This window comes from Microtus ochrogaster, linkage group LG1 (assembly GCF_000317375.1).
Source record: "Microtus ochrogaster isolate Prairie Vole_2 linkage group LG1, MicOch1.0, whole genome shotgun sequence".
NCBI lineage: Eukaryota > Metazoa > Chordata > Mammalia > Rodentia > Cricetidae > Microtus > Microtus ochrogaster.
The window spans coordinates 3,194,108-3,207,987 of record NC_022027.1 but is presented as its reverse complement, the minus strand read 5'-3'; the positions used below and the strand labels follow the sequence as shown (position 1 = coordinate 3,207,987).

General features: G+C 55.5%; 2 protein-coding genes and 1 pseudogene across 2 annotated transcripts in view; 2 read left to right on the top strand and 1 right to left on the bottom strand.

The window, feature by feature from the left end:
* Positions 1 to 3,397: 3,397 nt before the first annotated feature.
* LOC101993452 lies at positions 3,398 to 3,774 on the bottom strand (annotated as a pseudogene).
* A 495-nt stretch (positions 3,775 to 4,269) lies between these two features.
* The window catches only part of Scamp4 (secretory carrier membrane protein 4), a 12,720-nt gene continuing 3,109 nt past the window's right edge, over positions 4,270 to 13,880 (top strand). The window contains exons 1-6 of the mRNA XM_005359041.3: positions 4,270 to 4,443; positions 10,034 to 10,081; positions 10,441 to 10,569; positions 10,666 to 10,822; positions 12,034 to 12,135; positions 13,245 to 13,362. Of these exons, the coding sequence (XP_005359098.2) occupies positions 4,356 to 4,443; positions 10,034 to 10,081; positions 10,441 to 10,569; positions 10,666 to 10,822; positions 12,034 to 12,135; positions 13,245 to 13,362 (642 nt within the window). The 5' untranslated portion in view covers positions 4,270 to 4,355. The remainder of the gene's footprint in view (positions 4,444 to 10,033; positions 10,082 to 10,440; positions 10,570 to 10,665; positions 10,823 to 12,033; positions 12,136 to 13,244; positions 13,363 to 13,880) is intronic.
* Positions 4,429 to 10,048, top strand: Adat3 (adenosine deaminase, tRNA specific 3). Its single transcript, XM_005372528.3, has 2 exons — positions 4,429 to 4,443; positions 7,610 to 10,048. The coding sequence occupies exon 2, from the start codon at positions 7,626 to 7,628 to the stop codon at positions 8,679 to 8,681; it is 1,056 nt and encodes a 351-aa protein (XP_005372585.2). The 5' UTR covers positions 4,429 to 4,443; positions 7,610 to 7,625; the 3' UTR covers positions 8,682 to 10,048.

Below are 13,880 nucleotides of genomic sequence, written 5' to 3'. Positions count from 1 at the left end.
GTGGAGAAAAACACAGAACAGAGCCTGTAAGCTGGCGTCTGACCTGCATTCACCCACCCACAGACCAAACCCCACACACAAAGTAATACAAGTGCACTATTTCGCCAGGCGATGGTGGCAAACACCTTTAAGTCCAGCAGGAAGGAAAAGCTAGTTGTGTTAATGTGGGAGGAAGCCGTGGAGGACAGCTAACACATCCATTCCAGCACTTGAACTCAGGAGACAGGCACTGCCCAGAGTTCTGTGCTACCTTAACCCAAAGAAGACAATGTCTTAAAAAACTAGCCAACCAACCATTAGACAAAGAAAACTAGGCTGGGGCTGGAGAGATGGCTCAGTGGTTAAGAGCATTGCCTGCTCTTCCAGAGGTCCTGAGTTCAATTCCCAACAACCACATGGTGCCTCATCTGTAAAGAGGTCTGGTGCCCTCTTCTGGCCTGCAGACATACACACAGACAGAATATTGTATACACAATAAATAAATAAATATTAAAAAAAGAAAAAAATTAGATAAAATTTAAAAAAAAAAAGAAAAGAAAACTAGGCTGGAGAGGCAGCAGTTACTGGCAGGGGCTGCCTCTCAGAGGACCTGGGTTGAGTTCCAAATACTACAGGGCACAAGCACCTGTAACTGCAGCTCTGGGATATGAGGCCCTCTTCAGGCCTCGGAAAGCGACACACACACGCACACGCGCGTGCACACACACATGGTGCACACACGCGCATGCACATGCACACACACGCGTACATACACACACACACGCAAGGTGCACAAGTGTATTATAGACATATAATTTTAAAAAGGAAAGAGAAAACCAGAATTAAATACTATTCACAAAACTGCTAAGATGGAACCGATCTTAGGGCCAAGCCTGCTCAGATGGCCCCATGCTTGTCAGGCTTAATGGAGAGTAGTCAAACTGCAGAGATTCTTTTCCTGAAGCTTAAGTAATGACACCACATAGTATCTTCTGTTCTTTTTAATTTTTTTTTGAGACACAGTCTCATGCAGTCCAGGCTGACCTCAACCTAGCTATGTAGCCAAGGATGGCCTAAACTTCTTGCTTCCTGCCTCTGCCTCCCCGTGCTGGGGTAACAGGTGCACCTTGCAGGTTTGCATGGTGCTGGGAGTGGGATCTCTGGCTTTCTGCATGCCAGGCAAGCCCTCTACTCGCTCAGCTACAGGAGTGTTGCTACTCAACCCAGGCTAGTCACCATGGAGTGGTCTTCTCCTCTCAGCCTCCTCAGCGCAGGATCATAACGGCGCCAGCCCAGGCTCCTTTCCCAATTTACAAAGCAGGTTCCAAATCTTGGGTGTCACAACTGCACAGCCCGAGACTGTGCCTTGAAGACAGCTGTGTTTGGCGAATGCATGCCCAGATGTGTCCAGATGATGGCTGATTTCAAGGGGCTGGGGCAGAGAATGGTTTCTGTGGAGTGTATAGGCCGGGCAGGAAGTAGGGGATTCTTTTTTTTCGGGGGGGGGGTTTGAGACAGGATTTTTCTGTAGCTTTGGAGCCTGTCCTGGAAACTCACTCTGTAGACCAGGCTGGCCTTGAACTCACAGAGATCTGCCTGACTCTGCCTCACCAATGCTGAGATTAAAGGTACATCACCACCGCCCAGCTAAAGACTGATTGATTGATTTAATGTATATGAATGTTCTATATGCCTACACACCAGAAAAGAACAGAAATTCCTACTAGAGATGGTTGTGAACCATCATCGGGTTGTTGGGAATTGAACTCAGGACCTTTGTCTGGAAGAGTAGTTGGTGTTCCTAACCACTGAGCCATTTCCCTAGCCTTGAATCTCACTTTTGTAGACCAGGCTGGCCTCAAACTACTGAGATCCGCCTGCCTCTGCCTCCTGAGTGCTGGGATTAAAGGCGTGCGCCATCGTTGTCCGGCAAACGTCAATCTTTTTTCAATTCATCTTTTTTTTTTTTTTTGGTTTTTCGAGACAGGGTTTCTCTGTAGCTTTGGAGCCTGTCCTGGAACTCCCTAGGTAGACCAGGCTGGCCTCGAACTCACAGCGATCCACCTGCCTCTGCCTCCCGAGTGCTGGGATTACAGGCTTGCGCCACCACCGCCCGGCTCAATTCATCTTTTTTATGTTCACTGGTGCATGTGTATCTGTGGGAGGGTGTCACAAGCTCTGGAATTGCCATGTGGGTGTTGAGAATCGAACCTGGGGCCGCCCGAGAGCACAGACGTCCAATTAAACCTGGATATCTTTTAATTTGGTCTGATTTGGTCTGACTGGGATTATTTGTGTCAGCAGAGAGGCTCATCTTTCATTGGGGTCCACAAAAATAGTAAAATAACTAGCATGGCTTTTCTGGTGACCCTCTTCCAGTGTAATGACCCAAAGTCCTGGTTTTTCTCCGGAGTCCCTTGGCTCATGTGGCCTCCTGTAAGTTAGACGCAGCACCTAAGGTCTCTGGCTTTCTGACGTGGATCACATCACGTCCACACTAATCTCCCACTTACCGGTCTTGCAAATGACTATAAACTGATCCTGTGGAACCTATTCTGGTCTGATAGTTGGTCACAAGACACTCTTTATTCCAGAAAGGTTCTGGTAGACAGTCTGAGAAGATTGCAAAGAAGCTGATTCTGCGGACATGGGCCAATCCAGGTTCTCTGGCGCCCCTGTCTACCTTGCTGGCAGCCACTGCTCAAGCCAGACAGTCTGAAGTTTAGTCAGGGCTGCTGCGTGAGGTCCCCATGAAGCATCAGATCCTGGCTCCTTAGTCAACAAATCAATTAAAAAGTATTGCCTGCTCTTAATGTTAAACCATTTCTCCAGTTCCTACTATTTATTCATTAATTTTATTTTATCTTTGTTTGTTTGTTTGTTTGTTTTCAAGACATTGTCTCATGTAGTCCCAGCTGTCCTGGAATCTGCCTGCCGCTGCTTCTGGAATGATTAAAGGCATCTCACACAGGTCAGCCTAGGTGGAATTATTTGTGATCCTCCTGACTCAGCTTGCTCATGCTGGCATGAACCCCATGCTTTTGGCATGAATCCTCATGCTTGGTTTCACTGTTTTGTTTTTTAAAATGTCTGAGTGTTCTATCTACATGGATGCCTGCATGCCAAATGAGGGCATTGGATCCCAGTACAGATGGTTGTGATCCACCATGTGGATGCTGGGAATTGAACTCTGGACCTCTGGAAAAGCAGTCAGTGCTCTTAAACCCTGAGCCATCTCTCCAGCTCTGTTGGTGTCACCGTTCATCTGCATCCCCGGAACTTTCGTTCCTTGAGACACGGTTTCTACCTGCCTCTGCCTTCAGAGTGCTGAACTTTTTCTTTTCTTTTCTTTTTTTTTTTTTTTGGTCACACATCTGCCTTTGCCTTTATTGTAAACAGCAGTTGACACTTGTAGCAATGGTAAAAAATAATTTACAAAAGCAGGGACTTGGTGAAGCTGCCTGGTGGGTACCCTTGGGGACTCATATGTAGATGCCAACCCAGAGCAGGAGGAAGAGGACTCCAAAGCCCATGAAGAGTGACGCCACCAAGGAGATGAGGAGCTCTTTGTAAATGCCACGAGTGTACTTGGTGGAGGTGACCTCGTAAACGAAGAACCAGGCGGTGAAGAACATGCCGATGGCCAGAAGTACCACAGCCAGGTGTGGGAAGACGGCTGGGTTGACAGGGCTAGTGTACCTACTCATGGCCTCAAGCTCCATTTTGCCCCGCACACGATAAACCACCGGTCCACCACCGGAAGAACACGTCGGCAGAAGCAAGCGCGTTAAGCCTGAACTTTTTCTTCTTTTTAAGATTTATTTATTATGTATACAGTGTTCTGCCTGCGTGTACACCTGCGAGCCAGATTACATCACAGATCGCTGAGAACCACCACGTGGCTCCCCCACCAAAGTTTGTCCCCTAGCAGCGAGGATGAATTATTATGTGCACTAGCCGTGTTGGGGGATGGAATCAGGGATGCTAGGCAAACACCTTACAAACGTGCTATAGCCCGAGCCCCAATTTTTATTCAAGAGTCCACATATTTGCTTCATCCACTGTAGGGATGGGGAAAAGGAGGGCCTGAATGGACCCGGAACCCGTGGAACTTCCCAGTAGTCTGAGGGCAGATGCTCTTTGAGTGAGTTTCCTTCTGCCTCAAGTTTCCCCTCTGTGGATGTCTCAGTGTCAAGCAAGGTCCATGTTTGGGCCATCCATTCGCGGGTCTTGAGCCGGCAACACAGTGCTCTGGCCCCTGCAGGACACAAGGAAAAAGGCCCCCAGATACACTAAGATGGCGTGAACGGGCACGCGCGCGGCCTTATGGGAATTGCAGTCAGCTCTCCGCCTCGAGCAGGCCCCGCCCACGAACTATGTTCCCGTCGTGCCCCGCGGCGGTAGGCGGGGCGGCCCGGTTGCTAGGACTTGGAGCGGCGTGGCGTTCTCGCGGGCGTCCCTCAGGTGAGCAGCCGCCGTAGGGACTCGGCTTCCACTGTTCCGGATACGCCACCGGGCAGCAGGGAGAGCGACACGATCCGGTCGGTGGACGGGAAAACTAGGCCTTCCCGGGGCCGACGACGTAGGCTCCGGGAGTGCTGCGCGCGTTCCGGGAGGTGGTGGGCGTGCTCGCGCGCTCAGTCAACGCGAGTACGCGTGCGTCGAGGGCTTTGTACCTACCGCACCCTACGCCGTCGGTTTGCTGCGCACGCGTGTGCCCCTCTTCTCATCCCGGAAACTCGTAATTTCCAGTTGCGTCTGTTCCGGGTCATCGCAGTTAGTCCCCTGCCTCAGTGTTGTCCAAACACCGTCTAAACAGCAGGTGTGCAGTTTCCCTTTAAGCTGTGGTACCCTGTGGGAATTGTTGAGGTAGTTCTGGCGGTACCAGGTATCGAATCCTGGGCTTTGGTCCTGTTAGGTGGGCACCGCTAACCCACGTCCCTTCCCTCCGGTAGCTGATTCCACCCTTAGCCCCTCACTGGAGGTGGGTAGGTTGTCATCGCTGCCCTCTGCCTTCAGTCCTTTATATTTTTTATTTCGGACGGTTTTGCTTTCTGTCTCAGACTGGCCTGGAACTCAGCATCCTGCTTACTGAGGGCCTGGTGTTTTAGGCTTGAGCGTTCAGACTTGACGCCGTGATGCTGCTTGCTGTCCTCCCCTGTAGCCAAGCCAGTCGACAGCCGTGGCCCCTTTCTGTGGGACCCTGGACCCAGCGCCCATCGCTTGCCTGCAGTTCTTAAGTGTGGTGTGCTGAGGTTCCTCGGAGAGAGGCAGACTTCCTAAGCCACTGTAGGGAGTGTCGGCAGGCCCCAGGTCCCTGTCGGGGGCTCATGGGGCAGGAGCTCCTTTTGGGACCTGCTTGCATGCCGACTCCATTTCTGCTGGTGTCCGCTTCAGTCCCAGAACGTGGGAGGCAGTGACATAAAGATGACTGCAAGTTTGAAGCTGATCAGATAGACATGGTGAGCTCTCGGCTAGCTTGGGCTACACGGGGAAACCGTGTCTCAGAACAGAACAAGAAAGCAAGCATACAGAATGGACCTTGAAGGACCCCTCTGGCCACAGCCTTGGCTACCATCCTGTGGCTTTCAGACTCCTCCCCAGAGGTCTGTAAAGCCAGGCACCTGTCCCCAAGGCCTTCTTTCTGCATCCCTGTTTGTAGTCTTGAGGGGACAAACGCAGCTGTGTCTTCTGTCCTGCAGACAGTAGTGCTTTGTGGTCCGCGCAGTTGGTGGGGGTTGTAGGCGTGCTATGTGCCTGGGAAGGCCAGATGTCACCATGGCCCCTCATGGGCTCTGCCTGCCCTGGGGCCTGTCAGAGGCAGCCATGGTGCCACTAGGCTCTCAGACATGCCTGGCACCATTCTCCCCATAGAGCCATGCTCCACTGACCTGGGCAGCCTGGGGGAGCTCTAGAAGCCAGCAGATGCCCAGCAGGCCATCACGGTGGCCGGGGGACACCACAGGGGTGGCGGTTTGTGGGTAACGCAGACAAGCCCCTAGGCAGCCCTGCAGTCGCCTCCCTCGTGGGAGCTCTTGTTCTGTCTTCTGGTTTGTTTCTTTGATGCTCAGTATGTAACTCAGGTTTCAGTGTGGCAGCCACGTTCCTGCCACCTTTGAGCCACACTCGCAGCCCCTCCGTGGCGGCGCTTTGATGATTGTGAAGAATGTGGGTGTCTAATCGTTGCCTGTAGATGGCGGTTAGTCAGCTGGCACGGTGGGACAGAGAGGTAGGTGACAACTCAGCTGACATAAGGGTGGCAAGTGGTTTTGGGTAGCAGGGTCTGTGTGGAGCCTGCGGTATGGCTGCCGCAGGGTCGCGCCTGACCTCCTGCTGTGGCTGACTGTTACTCCATGGCAGTGTGAAGCAGTTGTCTGCGGCCAAGGGGATCCTCTGTGGCCTAGCCCTCACTGTGCCTTTCACAGCCTGGTGTTTCTTTTCTTTTCTTTTTTTTCATTTTTTCTGACAGGGTTTCTCTGCATAACCTCCCTGGCTGTCCTGGAACTCACTTTGTAGACCAGGCTAGTCTTGAACTCACAGAGATCCCCTGCCTCTGCCTCCTGAGTGCTGGGATTACAGGTGTGTGCCACCACTGCCCGGCTGAGCCTGGCTTTTCTCTTGTGTATCACTAGGTGACGCTAGTTTTGCCTGTCAGCTCAGGTTTCTTTGGGGTGCTGGCAGAGCCTCCTGGAATGGGTCCTGGCCATGTGCCTGCCTTGTTCAGCAGGGCCTGTGTTCTTGGGATAGATACAGCTTAGGTCTGCTGCCTTTTTCTGGGGTATTGAAGTGGGGTCTTGCCCACTCCAGTTTACAGCCATCATCCTGCCTCTGCCCCACCAGTGCTGGGGTGACATTTGTGTGTCTCTACTCTGGTCCACTGTGACCCCAGTAGGCGCCAGCTGGGGTCGGGGGAATGTGAGCGTGAGGGCTATGCTCTTCTGTGGGTGGTCCTCCACCCCACCCGTCAGCCCTGGGGCCATAGCCAGGAACATGTGCTATGGTCGCCTCTTCTGCAGGTTAGAGGTCCCCATGGGGCTGTACGCACATATACTGGACAAGGCACGTCCACACCTCGTACTATGGGCAGAATTCTGTTTTTCCTGACTATATGCCTGAGCTCTTCAAGCCAACCAAAGCGTGGCTGTAGCCCATGCCAGACCTGTGACCTCTGAGGCACAGATCAAGTATCAGTTGTCTGTGGGTGGGTGACTGTGGGCTTGCTTAGGGGCCAAGGACTGGATTTTGTTTTTCATGGACTTTTTTTGTTAGAGACAAAGTATTATGTAGCCCAGGCTGGCCTCAAAGTCACCATGAGCTCCTGATGTCTTGGCCTGCTCCTCCCAGGATGACAGGTAGTGTCACTGGGCCTGTGCATGCTGATGGGGTGGGTTCTGGATTCGACAGTAATGAGTGACTGTCTCCACACTGTGTCCGTCCTGTGCGCGATGACTGGTCAGAGCCCTGAAGAGCCCGGCACGGTTATTCCTTGTGCAGCCTGGGAGTCAGCTGATTGTACCTGGCGCTCAGGCTCCTCCTTCCCAGACCTGGCAGGATCCATAGCATCCCAGGACAGACCCCGAGCCACTGAAGCTGACGGATGACACTCCAGTCGCATCTTTGTCTCCCACAGTCAAAGCTCGCCGAGCATGGATCCCACCGCGGGCCTCGCAGAGCAGCCTGAACCTGAGAAGACTGGAAGTGAGGAGCAAGAGCCGGTGCAATGGCAAGCCCTCCCTGTCCTGTCGGAGCAGCAGTCAGGGGCCGTGGAGCTGGTACTGGCCTATGCTGCCCCCGTCCTGGACAAACGCCAGACATCACGCCTCCTCCGGGAGGTGTCTGCTGTCTACCCGCTTCCAGCCCAGCCCCACCTCAAGCGGGTGCGCCCCAGCCGCAGTGCCGGGGGCGCCCACGCATCGGATCTGCTGTTGTGCCTGGCAGGGCCTTCCGCAGGCCCCCGCTCTTTGGCCGAGCTCCTCCCCAGGCCGGCCGTGGACCCACGTGGCCTGGGCACACCTTTCCTGGTGCCCGTGCCCGCCCGGCCACCCCTCACCCGGAGCCAGTTTGAGGAGGCGCGGGCCCACTGGCCTACATCCTTCCACGAGGACAAGCAGGTGACCAGCGCACTGGCCGGGCAGCTCTTCTCTGTGCAGGCACGAGCAGCCATGCAGAGCCACATGCAAAGGGCCGTGCGTGCCGCCCAGAGAGCAGCTGCGCAGGGCCTGCGGGCAGTGGGCGCTGTGGTGGTGGACCCAGCCTCTGACCGCGTGCTGGCCACAGGCCATGACTGCAGCGGCACCGCCAGTCCCCTGCTGCACGCTGTCATGGTGTGCATTGACCTGGTGGCCCAGGGGCAGGGCCGTGGCACCTGTGACCTCAGACGTTACCCAGCTTGCTCCTTCGTCCCATCCTCCACCGCCCAGGGTGCACGTCCTGGCAGCGTGCGCAAGCTGGAGGAGGATGAGGACGGCCTGCCCTACGTGTGCACTGGCTACGACCTGTATGTCACCCGCGAGCCCTGCGTCATGTGTGCCATGGCCCTCGTTCACGCCCGCATCCAGCGCGTCTTCTATGGGGCGCCCTCACCAGACGGCGCCCTGGGCACGCGCTTCCGTGTCCACGCGCGGCCAGACCTCAACCACCGCTTCCAGGTGTTCTGTGGCATCCTTGAAGACCAGTGCCGCCAGCTGGACCCCGACCCATAGGCCTGGTGACCGTCTGCTTCCAGACCTCTGCGTCCCCTGAAGCTCCACGGCCTTGGACCCGGGGGATCCACCCTCTGTATCTGTCTAAGGACACTGACCGCCTGTGGTAGCGTGTGTGGGACCCTTTCAGCCCCAAGACAGCGGCCTCCTCTCTGCTGGCTGTGGCGACCGTGGGTGACCCTGCTTACAAGCCCAGTGGCTGTCTTCCAGTCCCCGTGGCCCTCCAGGCTCGGGGCAGGGAGCAGCCATCGTATGTGAAAATAAAGCACCTCAAACCAAGTTCCTGTTTGCACCAAGGGGCCAGGCTGTGTGGCTTTGAAGGGGAAGGTGGCAGCCCTGCTGAGTGCAGCCAGCTCTGGATGCTTCTAGGGGCAGAAGCAGTTCAGGAGACACCCGTGCCTGTCTCTGCAGTCTGTCTGGACACCTGTTGGCCTGGGCTGTTCATGGCCCTTCTCTGTACCTCTCTGCTGGGGAGGCTGGGGCTTCAGAAGGGTCCGCCTGAGTGTGGTGGGCTGCTAGGCCTCTGAGCAGGACGTTGCTGTCCTTAGGAGACCAGCCTGGGGGCCCTCCCAGGCTGAGGGGACATGGGGCTTTGCCAGTGGTGAGGGCCTGCTGTGCACCTGCTGGCCTTGGGCAGATGTGGACAGCGGAGCATGGCTAAGCCTAGAGCAGACGTTGGGCCTGGGTTCCTGCCTGCATCTTCATGTCCTCCCTTCCAACCTTCCTCCTCCAAGGAAAGCCAGGGCCTGTTGCTACTCAGATGACCAGGAGGCAGGGTGGGGCAGGGTGAGGCTGTGAGGTGGCCCATCTTGACACTGTGGGACTGTGTCCAGCCAGTGGCACCTGGTTGAACAGGGCCTGGACTCTGAGACCAGGGTGGACCTGCAGCCTTTTTACTTGAAACCTCAGGGGGCTTCCCCGGCCTCCTCAGAGCCATTCAGGTGACTGGGGCTGTGCCAGGGCCCTGTGAGCTCTCCTGGGTGAATTCCACACCCACAGCTGCTGTGACCATGTGATTGTCACATGGCAGGAAGCTCTGTTCTGGGTGGTTCCCTTGAATAGGAGTCCCGAGGGTTGTGTCGGGAGCACTTAGCGTCATCTTTGGGGCCACATTTGGGTCAGTGTTGGGAGGACAAAAAACTGGGAACATCCTGGCCCCAAGGCTGCAGGTAGAATCAGCTGGTGGCTTCACCCTTCCCCCTCCAGACTTCTCTGTGGGGAGGTGACATGCAGCCCCACAGCTGGGACCAACACCTGCTGGGCAGCAGCCATCACGGCCTGTGTGGGTGGACTGGGCTCGGGTCTTCCTGGGCCTGGTGGCTGCAGGGGCCCTGATACTAGTCTCCTTTCAGGTGGCCCTTTCTGCCTGGGTGCCAGGCCAGCTGGTACAGAAATGGCAGGTGAGACGTCCTGTTCCCCAACTCCCACTGAAACCCTGGATTCCTGAGCTACCCCAGCTTCTGCCCTTGTGACACGTTTAGTGCTACAGTGGGGCATAGAGCCACCAAAGAGCCACCACCTTCCAGAGTGCAGATTGAGGGTTTGAAGTGCGGCTCGGAGGGGTGTACAGGGGACCCTGCGGCTGTGGAGGGCCTCTGGCTGCCTGGTCTTTCCTGCCCTCCCTGGCTTGCCAACCTAGGGCGTGTGCACTGCCTGGCCACTCCTTAGTGGTGTGGCCCTGGCCGCAGCCTTCAAGGAGACGGGAGGGCAACCTGCAAAGGTCCGCATCCTGTACAGCCTCGGTGGGGTCCTTCTGCAGGAAAGGAGAACAACTTCCCGCCGCTGCCGCGCTTTGTCCCGCTGAAGCCCTGCTTCTACCAGGACTTCTCTGAGGAGATCCCCATGGAGCACCGAGTGCTGGTGAAGAGGATCTACCGCCTGTGGATGTGTGAGCCTCGCGGGCGGAGGGGTCCTGGTCCCTTCGTGTGGCTCCTCCATCCTTGCTGATCTGCCCCCACTCTTCTCCACCTGTGTCCCCCTCCAGTTTACTGTGCCACTTTGGGGGTGAACCTGGTGGCCTGCCTGGCCTGGTGGATTGCGGATGGGACAGGAGCCAACTTCGGCCTGGCCCTGCTCTGGCTGCTTCTCTTCACTCCCTGCAGTTATGTGTGCTGGTTTCGGCCCGCATACAAGGCCTTCCGGTAAGGCTGGTCCAGGGGCCGGCAGGCCGTAGAACCTCTCTGACCTGCTGGACTTTCTGATCCATGTCCAGGACAGGCTTCCGCCCAGTTAACTGACATTTGTCCTCCACTTGTCCAGTGTGGCTGCTTGGGTCATGGGCAACAATCTGTGACCGTAGGCCACAACCAGCTGCTGGGATGGAGTTCAGGGTGTGAGACTCAAGGCAAGTGGCACTGGCTGAGCCCTTCTGCATATTGGAGAGGCTGAGAACCTAGTGATTCTGCATATTGGAGAGGCTGAGAACCTAGTGAGTGATTGCTCAGTCTACAGGGCTATGTTAGAAATATTTGTTTTTTGTTGTTTTTTTTTTAATTTATTTACTTTTTTTTTGTGGTTTTTCGAGACAGGGTTTCTCTGTGGTTTTGGAGCCTGTCCTGGAACTAGCTCTTGTAGACCAGGCTGGTCTCGAACTCACAGAGATCCGCCTGCCTCTGCCTCCCGAGTGCTGGGATTAAAGGCGTGCGCCACCACCGCCTGGTGCCATGTCCCCTTCTTTGGTGCTTTGAAGTTTGGTGGAGTTACACCACAGGGAGGTCTGGTCACAGTGCCCCTGCTTCAGCCTAACTTGAGGGCACCTGCTAAGTTGTCTTTGGAGTCCGTACCCTGATTTTTGGTTTACAGTTGGCTCGTGCACTATAGTGTCCTGAACATAATGCATGCTGGGATTGCAGTGTGGTGGGTTAGCCTTGCTGGTGCTTGCTTCTAGAAGATTCCGTCATGCAACGGTCTGCTCTCCGGCCTCCACAAAGCCACTTCTGTCTCTGGACAGTGTCTGTTATGGAGTCACACACGTGTGTGACCTCCCGTGTTTGTCCCATTGCGGTGTGTGTCAGCTGCATGCCTGGGTGTCTGTCATCCATCCACCTCCAGGTGTCTCTCCTCAGCTGGCTTCTCCCTTCTGGGACAAGTGTGCCCGAGTTACAGACAGAGGCTAGAGTGGGCAGGGGGACTCCACCAAGCCAGAGCAGAGGCTGTCTCCTCCCACTCTCCGAAGCCCCCTCCTTTGCTGTCGGGGTGTCTAGGCTTTATCAGCTCTCCCTGTTGGTGGGACCCCCAAGTTTCTCCAGGCCGTCCCCAGAGACACTAGCTGAGTGCCTGGTGGAGGGTCGGTAGGTCCATCAGGGACCAGGGGACTCGGTGCTTCCTCCCCACCGTGCTCTTTCCCTTGCAGAGCCGACAGCTCCTTTAACTTCATGACGTTCTTCTTCATCTTCGGAGCACAGTTTGTCCTGGCCGTCATCCAGGCCGTCGGCTTCTCGGGCTGGGGGGCATGGTAAGCCAACTGAGGGATGTGCCTGTGTGAGAGTCCGCTCGGACTGTGGGCCTTATCGCGAGCGACCAGCAGAGGGTGCTGCCGAGCTGCTCGTGGCCCTGCCAGTGCCACCCTCTTAGATTTCATCCTAAAGCGACCCTTTCCTGCCACTCTGCCCGGGGCTGCCTTGGACAGACACACTCCATATATGGCCTTGACTGGCCTGGACCTGGTATTTGAAGTTACGAGTTTTATCTGCCCCACTCCGGAGTAATGGGATAAAGGCATGTGCTGCTGGGTCTGGGCCCCCATTTCTTTCTCATGTGTATTACACCCCAACAGTTCTCCTCCGCTCCACTCTTCCCAGCACCTCCCTTTCTTCCAGATCCATTTACTCCTCTTCCATTTCCCTCCCAGGGACGTCAACCAAACAGGAATAACGAGTTACAGTAGGAGCAGGCACAGCCTCATGCATGGCTGTGAGACAGCCCAGGACAAGGCTCCTGCACTCCCGCTGTTGGGAGCCCCTTAGGTGTATGCAGAGGACTTAGGTCAGGCCCTTCCAGGCTCCATGGTTGTCGCTTCAATCCCTGGGAGCCCTTAGGAGCCCTACTCAGTTGAAGCAGTGTGGCCTCCGTTTCTTTTGTGCGTCCTCATCGAAGTCCATGTAAGGTCCTCGAGCACCCTCTTCCCCTCCATGTTTCTCATATGAACCCTGCCCCCTACCTTCCCTGGCAGCTGGAGTCCACAGCCTTGGAACGGGCTGTCACCTACTCCATCCCTAGCCATGCCATCTCCAGGATGGACGGCTGCCAAGGAAGGCTGTTTAGCATGCCCCACTCAGCCCCACATACTTGGTCATTTAGTGGTAGCGTGGAGAACTGCCTGGAGGAATCATCGAGGCCTTGCCTTAATACTTTTTTTGAGATGTGTTTGGTGTGTTTTGTTTTTGTCAGTCACCCTTTGGTCCCTAACTGAGCTCGGGCTCCTTTACCTCTTGATCCATTGGAGCTCTGTACATATGAAGGATGAGGCCTATTTACACATTCCTTATTGATTTGTCAGAGCTCTTTGCATATGAAGGACATGCTGGGCCCTCCTTACCCCTCATCTCCCTTTTCACTCTGCAGTGGCTGGCTGGCGGCTGTTAGATTCTTTACGGTCAATGTTGGGGCTGCCGTGGTCATGCTGATCCCGGCCATCCTGTTTTCCTTGTCTGCTGTCATGATGGCCATCACTCTTGTGAAGGTAAGTTGGCAGGTCTGTCTCCACAGAGCACCCGTGTCTTCAGGTGTGGCTGTGAAGAATTTTGACACCTGGAACTCACAGGCTTGGCTTGGGGAGGACACATGGCCCTCTGCTAGGTGTGCAGGTCCTGGAGGAGGTTCAGGACTGGGCATCACAGGTGGCACTGGCCCCAGAGCAGGGAGTGCGGGAGACCTGGCCGGGTTCCCCAGATACCACTGTGCCCTGCAGCAGCTCTGCCTGGCTGGACACATCCTCAAGGCAGAGCACAGGTTCTACTGGTCTACAAGAGCTAGTTATACAGAAAAACCCTGTCTCGAGGAGAAAAGCCTTTTTGGGGGTTTCTTTTCTAGAGGATAAACCCAGCCTTGTGAGCTCCGGGCAGCCCTACAGAGCCGCTCTTCCATTCTCGAAGCTGATGCGTGTCTAGGGGTGAGCAGCCCACGTCCCTAGAGCTGCCCCGGCGTTCCCAGGACAGTGTTGACAATCCAGGAGGCCCGTGTGTCACCCTTATTTATTTA

What these genes read in the sequence shown, in the direction of transcription:
- Adat3 (XM_005372528.3), top strand. Translation starts at nt 7,626, where the DNA reads ATGGATCCCACCGCGGGCCTCGCAGAGCAGCCTGAACCTGAGAAGACT.